Source organism: Stylophora pistillata, chromosome 6 (genome assembly GCF_964205215.1).
Source record: "Stylophora pistillata chromosome 6, jaStyPist1.2, whole genome shotgun sequence".
NCBI classification, from domain to species: domain Eukaryota; kingdom Metazoa; phylum Cnidaria; class Anthozoa; order Scleractinia; family Pocilloporidae; genus Stylophora; species Stylophora pistillata.
This window is the reverse complement of record NC_142524.1, coordinates 4,234,954-4,253,587: the sequence shown is the minus strand read 5'-3', so window position 1 is coordinate 4,253,587 and position 18,634 is coordinate 4,234,954. Positions and strand designations below refer to the sequence as shown.

The following is an 18,634-nucleotide window of genomic DNA, read 5'->3' as shown; positions in this document are numbered from 1 at the left end:
GCAAGGAGAATTTCTGATGAGATATCGGGATTGAAAGGGTTAGGTTCACCATCAAATGGTGATATTTATTATCAAGAGGCAACTTAAAACAAATATCCACAAACCTTTTACTTCCAAAGATAAACAATTAAAATCCTAAATTGCTATAACACTTTACACCTTGATACCAGTATGCAAATTCTCTCTACTGTTCTCTTCACATTTCTTAAAGTGCTGACAAGGAGAATTTGTTAAATAATCAAGAGGTTCTTTATTGGTGATCATTATCTTTATTCTCCTGACATTAATGTTTGATTCAGGGCTGATATTGAAAGGAGAAATTAGATGCTAGTTTCTCTTATAAGTCGAAGGGTTAAAGACTCATACAGAGAAGCAGTAATAATAATAATAATAATAATTTACCAATTCATATAGCGCGGATTTACGTGTGCTGATCATTAGCACTTATTACATGTTGTTGTTAAGCAAATTCTCCTAAGTTATTTTAAGACCATGAGTATTGGTCCGGCCGGGGCTCGAACCCTCGACACGTACAAAGCAAATTTTGAACGGATGAATTCCAAACATTTTATTTTCGATAAAGTTCTTACATTTATATGGTTGGCCGCAATCATTCACCAACTATTACCCCGATAAATTCGAAGCTTTAACAACCCTCCGATGCGTCTTTGTCCGGGAGGGGAACTTGAACCTTATCTGGGTAGGGAGGTTGAATCGAAAGTGTCAAGTTTTGTTTTTTATATAAATGCTTGGTCAGAGGGTAGAAAGTCACGGTCGCTGATCTGCCTTTTCACGAAAAGGTGACCATTAATTCTGGTACTTGGGTGGGGCATTTGAACACAATCTTGACCCAGAGGGGGGGGAGGGAGGCTAGAATTTAAACGAACTAACCTTCAAAATTTTAAATGTTAGGAGGTTTCCTGAGGGGGGTGTTGAGGCTTTGAATTGATCGACGCATAATTGTGGTTATCAGCATGACTTGCATATTCATACGTTTGATAGGTCTGAGCGCTCATGGTTTGAGTTTTAGAGCTGTAGACGTTTTTCAATGGAGTGTATTGAAGTGTATTTGACATGTTCCACTGAATAAATCATCCTTAAAAAATCTCTGTTTAGGTTGTTAAAGATATTGTGCCCAACTGCTGCGATCTCAAAAGTCGGAGCCAAACATGTCACTGCAGCCCTTTAGTGACAAGCTGCTGAATTATTTCAAGTTTGCCTCCATCGTGTTTAATGAGTTCGCGAACGCTTTGCGTCAAACGTTTAAGTCCATGTGGGACAACACCTTTGGGCATCGCCCCGGATATCAATTGTGGGATGACACCACAGCAGTAAGGTACTTGTTTCTCGTCGAGGAGGGCGGTAAAACCAAGGTTCCCTCACACCTTTCCTATGCAGAATGGGATTGTTCCGCCCTTTTTCAGACCATCATATATGCGAAGTCCTTTGCTGTGCCAGGTCCTTCGCTGTGACAGGTCATAAGAAGACCCTTGGTGAATTGTACTTGAAGCACAGTGAAATACCTTATGGAAACTTTCATGCGTCTGTGGTGAGTCCAAGTGGAGACCAGAAAGATACGTTTGCACTCGCGATTGATCAGCTTCGATTATTAAGAAATTCGCTTTGTCACTCAGAAAAGTCAGAGATGGATAAACCAACTTTTGATCAATATATGTGTCTGGCTAAAGAAGCATTCAAAGTTCTTGGTGTCAAGACTGACCCAACTGATGCCATTGGTGGTTTGACAGAGTCCGACTTTCCCACGAAAGAGGTTCGCAGTTTGGAGCAAGGTATCAGTCAGGAGCTTCGAGTGCTAAACGAATTTCTCAAAGGCGAGAGTATAAACGAATTAATAGCAGTGAAGGAAAAAGTTGACGGTAGAGAAAGTAAGGAAGACATTGCTTTGTTGGAGCGAAAGATAGATGACTTAAAACTAGAAATTACTCAAGACCAGAAAGGTATGAAATTACAGCTTTTCTTTAGCTTTATTAGAAATTTCAGGAAAGTTTGATACATTAAATACTCTAATTCTATCTTCCCAGCCTAAAGATACAGACAGAACTCGCCTCTCGGTGCGTTTCGAGATTCAAATAAGTAACGTGACCGTTCGAGAACTGTTCCCTTAAATAGGCCAATAGGTCGACTATGGAATTCGCCATTTTCAGTATGAATAATAATCATTTAATAACCTTGTTGCACACGCAATGATTCTCGACGAGCAATTCACAAACAGCTGCCGCTTCGGTTGTCCCGAAAAAGATCATTATGCATGCATTTGGTCTATCATGTGGACAATTTCAGATTAAATTCAATGCAATTAGCATTTGATTTACAGTCCTTTATTATTACACAGAATACTCATCATGATTGACACTATTCATTGCCATTTTAAAGATTCAACGGTATTGCCTCCGCCATCATGTCTTCCTCCGATGGTTCCACACTTCGCTGGCCGCCAAAGAGAGTGTGAAGACATTATCGGTCACCTGAGTTCCACATCCACTCGAATCGTGTCGATATGGGGCTCACCTGGTTTTGGAAAAACCTCTGTGGCAACTGCTGTGGGACAAAAACTCCAGGATAAAGAATCTCCCGTCTATAGCTACTTCTTCTCCTTACGAGGGCTAAACTGATAAACTGATCGAATATCCAAGCTTTTTAGCTGTTTCAGTAGAACTATAAAAGATGAACTACCTCAGCAGCTACCGATAGACGAAGATCTTTTCAAAATTTTTACTGAGACTTCGGACGAGTTTGTGATGATTCTTGACAATGCTGATGACTTACTTAAAAGTGCAGCACCCAACGTGAAGAAAAATTTTATACAGTTTCTTCAAGACATCCTGAGTCGAACCACGAAGGTAACTATTGTTATTACCACAAGGGAATCACTTGAATTTATGAACGTGCATTTTGAAGGCCACCATGCAGTGAGAATAGGGTCATTAGATGAGTCCTTCTCTCAATTGTTAGTGGGTGAGTTACTTTCAAACGCTACTACCACCTCTGATCGTGAAGAAATTGTGAAAATCTGCGGGCATGTACCTTTGGCCATTAAGTTGTTGTGTTCCACCATTTCTGAAGACAACACTCAACCGAGTCAGTCTCTTGAGGAATGGAAAAAATCTGTAGAAAGAAACATTGTGGATCTGTTGGACAATCCAGACTATCCTAGTAATCTGAGACTAAAATTTTTATTCAAATCGTCTTTTGTAAGACTTTCAGTACAGGAGAAAGAGGCGCTTGTGTCTCTAAGTATTATATCAGAGGATTTTAACCTATCGGTAGCTGTAGCTGTCATGGGTATTAAAACAAACCTTGAGGCCAAAAAGATGTTGCATGGGCTTCGGAGGAAATCGCTACTCGACTCTGGTTCCAAACCTGATTCATTTTCGATGCATAAACTGCTTCAGTCCTTTGTTAGAGAAAGAGGAGAAGATGAAATGAAACAGTGCTGAGTTCAAAAGCGCGCTTTTATGCATTTTACGTTTCTCTTTTTGAGAAGTTGAACGAACAGTTCTTGACAGGACATTCAATGCCAGCATTTGTTGAGTTCTATGAAGAGAAGCAAAATATCGTTCAGAGTCTAACAGAAAGTTTTTCAGATCCTAAGACATGTAACGCTGTTTTTGATGTTTTGATAAAAGCAGAGATATTCTTAGATTCCCTTTTCTGGTGCGAAGGAGAAGTCGTTGACAAAATTTACGAATCAGCAATCCATGCGGCGATGAAGCTTGGAAAAGGCAATTTTCACAAACAGTTAATGGTTTCGCTGGCTTTTGGTGAAATGTATCGGGGCACAGAAGGAAGAACAATGAAGCTGCTTTCCGAAGCCGGGGACGAGCAAGCGTCCTGTTCTCTCTCGGCAGAACATAGAGGAAAACTCATTTGTTACAGAGGCGTCTGTCAAGTGGCTTCTAGAAAAACAGAGGATGGAATACGAAGCTTAGAAGAAGCTCTTTCGTTACTGTCTGGCGATGCTGAACGTAACAGAGAATTCTCCGAGTTACTGCATTTCAGGTTCTTGCTATTTGTCATCGTTTCAAAAAACAATATTCAGTTGCGTCTGAGTTTTATAAGAAGGCTTTACAAGAATGTGTAGCATTTGTAGACATGAGTCATTTTATTATTCCTTCAATGGAAAACAAAGAAGTCAACATTCTCGAACAAGAAATCAAAAACTGAACGAAAGCCACATACTCATCCGCTCAGGTTAGAAATTATTTGTGTTGTTGGCTCAGCAACAAATCATATTTTTGATAAATATACCGAGAACTCAATGAGCAATGCTGTGATCCAAATAGCGAGAGAATTACAGAAACCGATATTACAGAGATCACTCGGCCTTTGGAAATTTCAATGCAATGTCTGTGATACACTCCAGAGTGTGTTAATTTATCATCAAGAAGCAATTAAATTGTCTGCTGTAAGCATCAGCTATCATGAAATGGCCATTACGGAATCAGTATGGAAACGTAGAATCAGACTCACCCGAAATTTGATGAGAATCTAGGGTTACACGAGCATCAAGAAGAGCTTCTAAGGAGTTACTTCGACCATGGCGGGAAGCTTTTCAAACATAAAAAATATTTTTAGGCCCAGATATTTTATAATCGTGCACTAGGAATGCAAGTTAAACTGTTTGGAGAAGAACACCCTGACACAACGAGGGGTTACAAATCACTCGGAGTAACACAGCACGAGTTGGGCGAATTTGCTTCAGGGCTTCAGTCCAAACAGCGCGGACTTGACATCCGAGTTAAACTGTTTGGAGAAGAACACCTAGACACAGCGAGCAGTTACGAATCACTCGCAGCAACACAGCACGAGTTGGGCGACTTTGCTTCAGCGCTTCAGTCAACACAGCGCAGACTTGACACCCGAGTTAAACTTTTTGGAGAAGAACACCCAGACACATTGAGGAGTTACCAATCACTCGGAGCAAAACAGCACGAGTTGGGCGACTTTGCTTCGGCGCTTCACTCGAAACAACGCGGACTCGACATCCAAGTTAAGCTGTTTGGAGTAGAACACCCAGACACAGCGAGGAGTTATCATTCACTAGGAATAACACAGTACAAGCTTGGCGACTTTGCGTCAGCGCTTCAGTCAACACAGCGCGGACTTGACATCCAAGTTAAATTGTTTGGAGAAGAACATCCAGACATATCGAGGAGTTACCAATCACTCGGAGTAACACAGCACGAGTTGGGCGACTTTGCTTCAGCGCTTCAGTCCAAACAGCGTGGACTTGACATCCGAGTGAAACTGTTTGGAGAAGAACACCTAGACACAGCGAGGAGTTACGAATCACTTGGTTTAACACACACTTTCTTGGGCGACTTTGCTTCAGCGTTTCAGTCAATACAGTGTGCATTTGCCATCCAAACTACACTGTCTGGAGAAGAACACCCAGACACTGCCCAGAGTTCGAGTACGAATCACTCAGAGTAACAAAGCACGATTTTGACGTCTTTGCTTCAGCGCACAACACGACCTCGCACAATTGCAACTCGTTACTTCTAAAGCGCGTCAACTGCCCATAGATCATTACATTGAAAAACACTCAAAAATTCAGAGCACATTTAAATCGCTATCCCCGACCTCTGCCGCTATTATGCGATCCCTTCTCTCACATGACATTTTGTAAACACCCTTTTTTCGTCTTTTTTTCAAATACGTCACTGTGGTTGATCGTTTTAGAAAGTGACGAAAACTTGTTCGATTCTGCAGCCCAGGAACATGTTTGAGAAGTTGAATCGCCTATCATGCTTTGTGAAGTTTTGCTGCCCCATTCTGAATGGAAAAAATTAAAGAATATTTTTAGCTTGGCCTCATGGGGGGGAATGAGAGATAATCCCAAATCAAAATTTTAACATTTAGTTACACTTGATAACTTGAAATTACTTTGCGATTATTGCTAAAGCTTTAAGTTAAAATGTTTTCAAAATGTGCCAGAGAAGTACAAAATTAATCGAATGGTCTAGAAGACATCCTTTGCACATTTGTCACGACAAGTGATTAAGTTAGTGGATCCAATCAGGTTTTTCCATTTACACTGATCTTGTCTTGCGGAACGATCTTCTTCTTCAGCGAAGATAGTCGCTCAATTTCCTGGAGTTGACTACATGTGCTACAAACCGGTCAGTCAGTCGGTCATTCAAGGTAGTTTTGGTTTTATCAACTGAGTTGATAATGTAAATTGGCCACCACAAGGAGTTTCAGAGGTGACGTTTGGAGCGTTAGCCGGAGCAAATGTCGCTCAGTCAGTCAGAGTCGTTCGGTCAGTCAGTCAGTCCGTCGCTCAGTCAGTTGGCTCGTTACTCGCACAAAATTCACACAAACGAAAAGATTGAAAACAAAAATGTGAACGTTCGAAAAGGAAAAATTTAAGACCTTTTTACCTCAAAGTTAAGTTAATTGCAAGGAAGTTAGGCTTTTCACTTTCTCTATACACCGTGAATTACAAGCTTTTGTAATTGATTGACAACTTGATTCTAACAGCCTGCAGGCCACCTCTGACTCGTTTTCAACCTTCTTACATTATCAGACGTTTAACTTCTGTCTTAGTAGCTGTTAGAGCAATGAAAGATTTCACAGGCACTGGCTGAGAAGAAAATCAACATGAACTATCTTCACCTCAGACCACATTTTATTGCAAAGAGGTATACGACCTTAATTACACATCTAATTAGTGGCTTTAAAATACGACTTCTTCGAAAATATTAGCAGAGTGTAAACAGAAAAGAGACATCTAACAAGTTTCAATAATAATAACAATTACAATAATACACGTTCAGCTTTTTTTATAAATAAGTTAATCAGTTATCAACTCAGGCCAGCTACTGTCATTAAAAGCCAATTGCTGCAGTGAGGCTGTACACCATTTATTGTTATACTTTTTTATAGATCTTTTATTTACAATGTTATTCGTCGGTCGAGAAGATCAACTTGACAAAGCCGTCTTCACTTTCCAGCGGCTGAGCACAGAATGGGCATATGGCCTGAAAAGCATCACAGCCATGAGGAATGGGAAGTTGTTGCCAAAACCTGCATCAAAAGGATAAAAAAAAAAAAACACCACTTTATTATCGATTCTCCCTCATGAACGAGACACGTTGATGTTATCTGTGAGAAGTTAACAGTTCATTAACAGTTCATTCCGCCGCCTGGTTAGCTCAATTGGGAGAGCGCCGGACTGCTGTGCGGGAGGTCGAGAGTTCAATACCGGCCGGACCAACACTCAGGGTCTTAAAATTAACTGAGAAGAATATGCTTCCTTTCTTTAACATCAAGAAATGGTTAGATATTCTAGTCTTCTCGGATAGGGACGAATAAATGGAGGTCCCGTCTCCTGCAGGGTTGGGGTAGGAGACGTTAATTTCCCACGCACGAGATTACTGTGTGATGGATGTCCTCCCAGGGGTGGGTTGGGTGGGTAGTTACATGGCCGTTCTGAAAACCACTTCTGTGAGAACGCCCCTGTCTAAAGATTATTATCTATTCTATCTATTCTATTCTTCATAAGCATCTGTTGACCTTTTTACGTACTCCAAGATCAAAATATCAATTCTCTAAACTGTCTGTTCTAAATTTCTCACAATTTCAGCTCTGAGAATTTGGTATTCAATCAAACAAAATTCCCCTTATCAATATTTTTCTTTCCTCTCACCTAGCTCTTCTCTGCTTTAGAATGTACTGTTATTGTTAGGGGAAATTCCTTTGTTCACTCGGTGGAATACAAGGGTTAAGTTAGTATTTTGGCTGACAAAGTGTCTCGTATAGGATTGGAACTCTGTTAAACTTCACTATCAAACTGATAAAATATTGGTAAAGTTTTACTGTTACATAGTGTGACTTTACAGGTTACAGGTTACTTTACATATTATAAACCATTTTTTTGGTTCAAATAGCTTACAAAAGGTCTTAGGGAGGAACTCTAACGAGAGAAAGACAAATTGAACTCATTCAGATGCAACTGTTCTTCAGTTGCTAGGGTATCTCATTCTGGAGCAGCAGGGAACCTTACCTTACTGTTTCCTCTGAGCAAACATGTCCACAAGGTACAAAAGCATGTGTAGCAGCAGGCTCTCCCTGATAGAATGCGGGTTCTTTTCCAAGAGTCAGTGGCACATACCTGCTGACCTGGTGAAGCAATGGAAATTGTGGATGTTGCTTGACACTAGCTAGCTTAAAAGTAAGATGGACGCCTTTGGTGTCAAATATTTTCCACAGTGGCCAGCCAGCATGCTGATGGAATATTTTCTACCCACCCCCTCCTCTCCCCACTCCAGGTTGTCATAACCCTTCCACCCACCCAAGAGGCAGTAATTTCCAGGCACCCTTTGACAATGACTAAATCAGTGGATGGGAATAGTGAGCCTGTGGGTGGGGTAGGGGAATCCTTGTAACACCCACTACTAAGTACTCAAGAGTGAAATGACTGTCACTAAACTACCCTTAAACCCTGAGATCCACTGCAAAATAGCTGTGATGTTCCACAGGAGCTTGCCCTGACCAAATTGAAGAGCCCACTATGTTTCTGGCAATAAACCCTTTGATTCCCAAGATTTCCTAATCAGTTCTCCTTACCATCTGCCATATAAATTCTTATAATATTAGTTTGAAGAAATTGGTTTTGGATCAATTAATAACCTCCTTTGAACTGATATTTTTTCTTTATTCTCACCACATGTCTGCTTGATAATGCTTTGACACCGTAATGAGAAATTCTCTCTTGGTCACTCAAGAGAGTAAAGGATTAAACTGCATTAAACTGTCTAAATTTTTCCTTAAGAATCCTTGTAGAAAATTTTCTCATAATTCTATAAAATATAAAATTCATTTGAGATTGTAGGAAAAGTTTTTTTCTTAATCTCCTCTTGTTGTCAAAATGTTTCTTATGCCAGGTTTTATTACCTGTAAACAAACTGGACAAGTTCTTTTGTCTGCAAGATTTCTCTCGGGTGAATTCCATGAATGAAGACCATGTACATGACCACACTTGAGGTAAACGTATGGCTGTGCATTGGTCACACTGCTAGAGGGCTGAAAACAAAGAAATATTACAGGAAAATTAAAAGGGAGAAGGGTATCAATGATATTACATTAATCCTTCCTATCCATACAAATGTACATCAGTATGGATGTTTTCCACTCTGTTCTCCATACATTCTCTTTGGTACTGACATGACAGGTACTTCCCCTAAGGATTGGGGTGAGTTTTGCATATCACTTCCCTCCCTCCCTCCCCAAATAAACATGCATCACTAAAAATAAATAATACTGCTGCAACAAAGATTCAATAAAAAACAGCAAAGGAACAACCTCAGTCTTACCTCTGATTGACTTGGAAATCTTAACGTTGTGAGACCCACAGGACACTGAGGGCGAGAAGCATTTAGGCACTCCCTCATTTTGTCAATTGTTTCCAAGGTCTACAGGTTTGAATGGCAAAATTACAGTTAAGTCTCAGTTGTTTAGTTTTGCCATATCTAAATTCCAGTTTATTAAATCATGTCACTTCCTTCCAAAATAAATATTATACCAATAATAATTACATCTATTGAGTGGAAACCATTCTGAAAATCTGCTCTAAAATACAATGGTCCTACAATAATTATAAATTAGAAGAAATCTATTTTTGTATATAAATTTAAAATTTAAATGCGATGGATTTATCTTGCACCCTTTGTGGCATTACAGATATCTTTATCAAAAAACTTTTCTGATGTGAAATACATGGAAGTAATCATCATGTCCTTAATTCATCACTAAATAAAGTTAAACTTGCATTTATTGAAGGCTCTCAATTAATTAAATTATGAAGGGTTAAAAATGTCAAAAGGCAAATTATACAATCACTGTGATACCAAAGTGATGGAACAACCCCATTAAGGGAACACCTCCAGGAGACAGAAAATTTGGTCAGCTCCTAGAAACAAATTATTTATTATCTTGATTAAAGGGTGTCTATGTTCTATTAAGACAACTTTTTTTTCCAGTTTAGAAAGTGTTCCCTAAATGAAGTCATAATGGAAAAATTGAATTAAAGGTTGATGGTGAAGAATAATTTTGTGAAGCAAAAGACAGAGAAACATACAGGCATTTCCTTCATAGCTTCAGCTGATCTCCATAGTAACACAGCTCCACAGAGATCAATCAATGACCCATCAAGTAAATCATTGGACTCATCTTCAACCTAAACAAGAATAAGTGTTATTAACCCTCTACACCCTAACATCAGTATGCATATTCTCCATACTGTTCTCTATACATTTCCTAGGGTGCTGACAAGGAGAATTTGTTTAACAATCAAAACCTTCGTCCTTTACACCCTAACATCAGTATGCATATTCTCCATACTGTTCTCCACTCATTTCTGAAAGTGCTAATCAGGAAAATTTGTTTAACAATCAAGAGCTTCTTTAGTTGGTAATCATTTCTTTTATTTTCTCATGATTCAGGGGAGATATTAGAGGTTATTTACTCTTAGAGGTCAGATGGCCATTTACATGTTTGAAGGGTGAAAAGGGTTATTGGTGCTATTGATATTATTGACACATTGTGATCATAGCAATAATAAATAATAAATAATAATAATAAGTAATTTAGCAATGGACATCCACTGGGTGGCTCTTCTTGTCCACTGTTTCCAGATCGAATTGGAATTTGGAATGTTGGTTTTGCAGAGAGAGGAAAACGGGAGGACCCGGAGAAAAACCCTCCGAGCAAGGACGAGAACCAACGACAAACTCAACCGACATGTGACACCGGGTTCAGGAATCGAACCCGAGCCACAGCGGTGGGAGGCGAGTGCTCTCACCACTGTGCCATCCCTGCAATGATTTCCTGCCAGGTGCTATATAACCTACTAAGGTAGCATCATTACTCAGTCCTTTAACCTTTTGGCAGTGACTGGTTGAAACTGATGGCAACATAACAATAAACAGAGGTCTATCTATCATTTAGTACTGTAAACTACTGGAACTTACAGTCTTCCCTTTCTCAGTGGTCGACCGTGTTCTACGAAGTCCATATACATTCCCACATACTGATATTTCACGCCATATTGTGGGCTGACAAGAAGGACCACCCTTGGGATTCATTAGAAGAATGCCATTGGTGGTCAGACCATCCATCAAATTCTCGTCATTTTGCCACTTGGGGGCTTTTTCCTGTTGAGCAAAATCACGATGTAACTACTTTGACAAAAAAAAAAGATGTTCTTCTGCATTAATGCCTTACAAACACTGCATTCAAACTCCAGCAGAATAAAAATGACTTGAACTTGTAGGACTAAAGCATTGCAAAATAGAGTAAAATTTAAAAAATGCCAATTTCTGCTTTAATAAAAATGAGTATAACAAGAATCAAGTATTTTTTTTAAAAAATTTATTGAGATGTATATTTTTATTTTGAAAAAGTAAAGTTTTGAACTTACTCCTAAAAATATATTACTAGATTTATCAAAACCAGCTGCAAACACCCTGGCGGTATAAGGTGGTTCTCTATCGACGACAATGCGACAAGCATATCTGGAGATAGTGCTCTTGTGTGTGTCTGGGATCAAATCTGAAAGCTTATTTCCAGGAGCTGTGTCAGTCACCACAAAGTCTATTTTAGAATCAGCAGAATGGCCAATCTGCAAAAAAAGAAAAAAAAGTCCAGTAAAAACTGAATTCTATACTGTTCATCTAGCTATGATAATCCTCATTGTAAACCTAAAACTTAATATGACACAAAAAGTCTCCAAATGGTAACAGGTATCTCTCACAGTAACTCAGATAGTGTCAATGCAAAATACACTATGTAGACATCTACGTACACGTCACTTTGCTTTGTAGTTACTGGTAAGTTTAACTTTCATACTTTCTTGAATTTATACATAGTGCCAATGCAAAATACACTTACAAGTCACTTTCCTTTGTAGTTACTGGTAAGTTTAACTTTCATACTTTCTTGAATTTATACATAGTGCCAATGCAAAATACACATACACGTCACTTTGCTTTGTAGTTACTGGTAAGTTTAACTTTCATACTTTCTTGAATTTCTACATAGTGCCAATGCAAAATTACACTCACATGTCAATCATTTGCCTTGGCCTTCGGCTTCAGCAAATAATTCATCTACTCGCCATGGACAAATCACAATATTTTGCTCAACCTCGTCCAATAATTGTTAAACATTTGTTGAATAATCTGCCTAGATTGGGATCTCCACCTTGTCGAGGTGGGGTGGCTTGCTTTCCCCAGTGACCCCTAGAGCTATGTTGGCTGGAGTCTTGCACTCCTGCCAGGGACACCCATGCCAAACAGGTCGAAGGGTAGGGGCCAGACAAAGAGTGATCCCACTGGCCCTCCAGGTTGGGAGTTGAGCAGAGGGGTGATAACCCTCTCCTGTAAAAAAAAAAGAATTATTACAGAAACCAGAAGCAGAGCGAATTCACTATTTTAAAAGGGGAACTGTGGCAGTACCTCATAAGAGAGAATTAATGAAGCACGGGAGCCAAAGCCAGCAGGACGCCTCCAGGCTGATGAAGCCACTGTTAAAGAAAGGCAAGAGGCAGGTTGGAGGTCGTGGGAGGAGGAACGGACCACAGCAACCAATTGAGAGGAGTGGAAAAGCTCTGTGAAGGCCCTATGTGCCACGAGACATGATAAGGATTGATGATGATTTGTTGAATAATGATCTGCTCTGTTATGCCATCAGAGGTGGAAGACAAGAGCACAGTTGGTGGGAGGAGTAGAATCCTCCTTGGAAATCTTTGTTAAAAAACCTGACTAGGTCTTAAAGGAAATGGTCCAAAGGTTGTAACTAAATTTTAAGTTTCTTCTGCAAGTATGTACCATCATGTGACAAAATTTACTTCTGCCTGGTTAAAGATAAACAATAATCCTAATTTGCAAAGAATATGGTGGGTTTTCAATAGTTTTTCATTTTTCAGGGAGCCTATTTTCCACCTGGCCATTACAACAGAGGAGATAGGGCCTCTCGGTTGGTAGAGATATTCTCTGATGTTAGTTAAGAACCATAACCTCCCACTCTGCCAACCTCAATCCCCCACTCACTCCTCCCCATGCTATTGCCAAGGAATCAGTCAGACTGCATTAAATGCAAATGGATTTATGGGATAATAAGGATCTCTGAATGCATTTTGTAGAAAGCTGTGCCTCAGATTTACATGCATAAAACATTTTAGTCTTTGCACTGTGTTAGTCACTCAGTTGCAATATGTTTGCAGGAGAGAAGATATTTGAACAAGTCAACATGACCTATGGAATGGGGAGTGCGGGTATGCAAGGATTTTTTCACACAATATTTTGTGAAAATATTTTCTGGCTAATTTATTGGGAAAATTTTAAAATTGTACTTGGCAGGAAGGCACATACCCACAGCCTAAATTAGGGAGCATCTTTTACCCCTTCTCCACACAGATTTACATACAGCTCTCTAATAACTTTTTGTTTCTGAAATTATATTTTTTTTCATATTTTATTTTTCAAAAGAGCTGGGACCACCTGATTTTGAAGTAGCTGAAAATGAGGCTATAAAGCTGAAGGTACAGGTGTGTTTGATTCATATTTCCATCTTTACTAGGGTAGCCAAGGGGGGAACCAGATTCCTTTTCACACATCAATTTTTGAAAAATTCACGTGTCACATTCAAAAGGGACAACTTCAAATCTGCCTTTGTGTGTACTACATTTCAAGAAAATCTACAGGTTTTCACTAAATGAGTCACACAGGTCATGTGTGGTCAGGTGCTAAATCATGCTTCTTCTTTGGTGACCCAGTCTCCGTACTTAGAACCTTGCAGATCAGTACACTATCCAAGAAGCACATCATGAGGGTAGACATTTTAACTTATCAGCCAGAGAGTGTTTGCTTGATTTTATTTTACTACAAAATTGTGTTAGCCAGAGTACTGACAAAAGGAAAATAAAAAAAAAACTATAGGTGTGAGCTTTACAAAGACATCTTGCCAGCCAACAAGGAAAGCTGAATTATTAGAAAATTATCATCATGATGATTAAAAGAATCTGAATGACATGGTCCAGTTCACTATTAATGAGATCCATTAAGAGAAATTTAATTACTCAGACAGTCATTTGTGTTTTTGTATTTCTTTTGACCATCACAGTTCAGAGCTCAACATGAATTATTTGAGGCCTCTTCAACTTTTTAGAATTTTACTGATTTGATATCTCAGGTTGGTGGAAAGTGTCTATTTTGTATTCCAAATTACCGGTATTGTTGATTTACTATTTTTTTTTTTTTTTTAACAGTGAGAGCTTTCAACCACCAAATGGTTTTTTTGAAATACTTAAGTCACCTTTGAATTGGGATTATGCTTTCTACTGATACCTTGAAAAATTATTTTCAAAGGCTTCTGATAGGAATTTTTCATTTTCCTTTTACAGAATGTAGCTGATGTCTTGCAACAATAATACGCGACTGCAAAAGACAGGATTGACTGAAAAACATCTGTTAGGTTGATACCTTGAAGAAATAAACAGTTAAATATTGACTTCTAAACACACAGTCTGATAATGATGATGATGATGACAATGAGAATGATGAAGATGGCATTGACGACAATGACAATACTGATGACCATGAAACTTGTAAAATTGATCCTAGGAAAGGTTTGCTTCATCTTTTACAGGGGTTTTATTAATGTTTTCAGGAGGAGGGCCACTGGTTTTCACAGGTGGGCAAAACTTTTTGAACTAAACTTCTTTATAACAAAGATAAACCTTCCCCCAGATTGTTAAACCAGGTGGGCAAAACCATCCTTACAACCTGTCAATTTGGCTGGTGCCCAGCCCTTAATGAAACCCCTGCTTTTAAGATTTCGGTTCTGCCAAATATTTCTTGCTTGTTCACTCTGAAGACCTAATGCACATTATAACATTAAATGGTGAAAGTGACATAATATTACCCAGTTCTTGTGTCACCTTCTCAGCTGTTTACAAGTGTTCTCCACTATTTCTATCACCTTCACACTTGTGCACAGAAATGAGTATGTAGCTATCAAGATACCATAGGGTAGACTGCACACTATGATTCCAGATCTGTTATAGTGTGACGTTGCATATACACTGAAGTAACAGAACAGAAAAACATATATCAATAACACAAGTAATGGGATGAATCAGTGGAAAACAAATCACACCAAAAAAAAAAAAACATTTGGGGGTATTGTTAAATTTTATCTATGAACATGACTTCAAGTTGGCTATCTGAAAATTTGCAGTCTGTAATCATTATAATGGTAAATACATAAATAAATAAAATAAATAACTTTATTTAACAATGGAAGCACTTTACAGTCTTAGACTGAGAAACCTGTGACCTTCACATGGTATTATGGCCTACAAATGGTAGAGTTGGTGTAAAATTGTAACTCAATGAAATCACGCAGTCTGGGAAGCTTAGAGCTCACCAAGCTGGTAATAAAAGTATATTACAAATATCTTCCTCTATGTCTAGATACACCTGAGTAACACCCCAAATATAAAGTACATATCGCGGACACAGGGAATGGGTCCAAAAAAAAAGGAACAAATACAAAGCATTTCACAGATATTCCTTCTTCTCAACTCAGCAAGGATAATTCACATTACCTGCAAAAATTCTTTCTGTAGATAATGTATTTAATCTCTGGATCACCATTTGCAGTTTGCAGAATAAATCCCTTTTGGCAAGCAGCAGAGTCTGTAGGAAAATGAAAGAAGGATCAAGCACGATTTATTTCTGTTTAAAGAGGGGAGCTAAGTTACCAAAAACAACCTGAAACCTCAAAGGCAGGTTAAAACCGCACTCCACAACATTGCGAGGCAGTTGATTGCAGTTATGTTTTGATGATTCTGTGAAAATATAAATACCCCTCCCTGCAGGTGTTTATGACTTCCATCATACCTTCAGAACTGTGATTTCAAATTCTAGTTTGGCTGATTAAAACTATTTACAAAACATTCCCTGTGAAAGTGGGCCACCTGGATATAACTTGGTTCACTGTGAATCTCTCACTTCTCTCTGGCCTCCAAGTGTTCAGTTAAATTTAGACGGTGATGTTTTTTCCTTTGTTTTTTCCTTTTTTGTTTGCGTTAAGTTTCGTGACATACATAAGTTGGAGTTTGGTCACATGTTTTTCGGCTGTAGCTTCCTCACACGTGTTTTTATCGATGAGCCCTTGTGGACTGTAAACTCTTCTTTTCGTCACTTTGGTTGACACAAAATGCAAAATTTCGATTTTGATTATGTTTATTTGTTGTTCTTGTTTGTTTTCTTTCTCAGTTTTCACCGTTTTGTAACTGTTTTCATGACATGTTTGTACTATTGATTGCAATAGTTGAAAATTAAAGAATTTATGGGATAAACATGTTGAAGTTTCATGCCATCCCCAATGCTAAGCAAGAAACTTTGCAGATTATGATAAACGAAGTGTTTCTCCAACTTCCTGCCCTGCTATATCTCACCTTATAGTTGTGTTATACCTTTCCCACACCCCTCCCATGCCCCTCCCACACCCCTCCCACTCCACTTCCATTTCTCTCCCAACCCTTTCAGCTCCCTATTTCCTTGGGGTCCCATTTCACTATTCTACTAAATCTCCTAAGCTGAATCAGGGAAACATCCTGTAGGTAGCCTTTATTTTCTTCAAATTAGAAAAACAGAACATACCTTGTTCTTCAGATGTTGTGGTAAAGATAACAAGAAACTGGGTATAGTATTTCTGCAAAAATCACAAAAATCTCACATCAAAACAATATCAAGCTGACAAGTGATCAGAAAAAAAGAAAAATATTACTTAATTAAGGGAATTATTAGTTAATCCAATACCAAATTCTCATAGGCTAAGATCATAAGAATTGTTTGAAAGACAGCAAGGAGAATTCCTCAAAGATCTTGGAATTAAAAGGGTTAGGTTCACCATCAGATATTGATGTTTATTATCAAGAGGAAACTTCTATCTCTATCTCCTTTATCTGTTTGAGCAGGTTGAATTATGGCAGCTATTTGCTGATGTGGACCTGCATCACACAGTAATCTTGTGTGTGGGAAATTAATGTCTCCCACCCCTAGCCCTGTAGGAGACAGGACCTCCATTTATTCATCCCTATCCAAGACGACTAGAATATCTAACCATTTCTTGATGTTATAGAAAGGTAGCAAATGCTTCTCAATTATTTTAAGACCTTGAGTGTTGGTCTGGCTGGGGCTCAAACCCTCGACCTCCTGCACAACAGTCCAGCGCACTATCCATTGGGCTAACTGGCCAGCAGACATCCACAAACCTTTCACTACCAAAGATAATCAGAATTAAAATCCTATTGCAATAACACTTTACACCTTGATACCAGTATGCAAATTCTCCCCACTGTTCTCTTTATATTTTCTAATCTGCTGACAAGGAGAATTTGTTTACCAATCAAGAGCTCCTTGATTAGTAATCATTTCCTTTATTCTCATGACCTTATTGTTTGATTCAGGGCTGATATTGTAAGGAGAAATTCAATGCTAGTTTCTCTTAGAAGTCAAAGGGTTAAGGACTTGTACAGAGAAGCAGTGAGAACTAAGAAAAATACCTAATTTGTAGGGGATACTGCTTTGATGCAATACCAAATCCTCAGGATTGACTTATAAAGAAACAAATTGTCATCAATTAGGAGAATTAGCTCCATAGTAATATAAGAATAAAGCATTTTAAAAATACAGGCCAAATATAGCAATTTTTACCTGATTTAGGTCTTTGAGGTTCCCATATGAGTAGATTGAATCACCCTGTTTGGCCAGGACAACCACACCATCAAGAACAGTGCCAACAAACAGATGTTCTGTGGATGTATGTTATGTTTAAATGAGAAATGAGACAAAGTTCAGTATCCACATATGGTGCTCTGGTTTAAATCTGATCCTTAGAGAGGGACTTCTATCGATCAACACAATTGTGTGGCCAGGACTTGGAGTTAAACTATGTTCAGGAGCATTTTTCAACACCAATCCTGTCTAGATACCATTAACTTGTACTAAAAACAGTATTTCATGCATTAAGATTTTAAAAGGGAAAAGTTCAATATGCGTTACATATTAATTTTGGGCTTTATCGCGCAGCAAGTACAAACCCTCTTGCCTCCCTCGTATAGTGTCTTGTCTGGATTGCTGGTCCTAGCAGTAAGCAGGATGTTTGTCATATATGATGAAGCTATTTAATGCCAGGGTCTGATTGCAAAACATGCAGTTCCTTAGCTGAAAATCAGAAATAGCTAGAGCACTGCTGACACAAAACGGTTTGGCCATGGTGCCTATTAATACTCTTCGCTCTGACGAAGGGTTAACACACGTAACGTCACCTTTTAAAATCTTTACGGTGGCCACTTTACATTATCAACTTAGTTAATAAAACCAAATTACCAATTAATACTTAACATTATCAACCTGGTTAATATTATCAAATTACCAATTAATACTCTGTTTTGTAGCGTCTAAAACAAAGTTGTTGGGGGTTCAAAGCAGGAAAGGTGATTTAGCTCTGAATCGAGGTCTTGAAAGTTGTTTCATTCGCGTTGCCAGAACTGTGTATCGTTAGAAAAATATTGGGAAAGAGTACCATATAACCCCATACA

General features: G+C 38.7%; 2 protein-coding genes across 2 annotated transcripts; both read right to left on the bottom strand.

The window, feature by feature from the left end:
- Positions 1 to 6,634: 6,634 nt before the first annotated feature.
- On the bottom strand, positions 6,635 to 12,441 carry LOC148727821 (E3 ubiquitin-protein ligase pellino homolog 1-like; the record flags this gene model as incomplete). Its single annotated transcript, XM_088724871.1, has 8 exons — positions 6,635 to 7,050; positions 8,030 to 8,145; positions 8,920 to 9,048; positions 9,339 to 9,437; positions 10,103 to 10,201; positions 10,995 to 11,177; positions 11,444 to 11,644; positions 12,226 to 12,441. Coding segments are annotated over 8 exons (1,167 nt in total), but the record flags the coding sequence as incomplete, so codon positions are not given.
- Positions 12,275 to 17,852, bottom strand: LOC148727820 (uncharacterized; the record flags this gene model as incomplete). The annotated part of the gene is made up of 5 exons (XM_088763184.1): positions 12,275 to 12,401; positions 14,947 to 15,106; positions 15,632 to 15,722; positions 16,692 to 16,743; positions 17,748 to 17,852. Coding segments are annotated over 4 exons (396 nt in total), but the record flags the coding sequence as incomplete, so codon positions are not given.
- Positions 17,853 to 18,634: the final 782 nt, after the last annotated feature.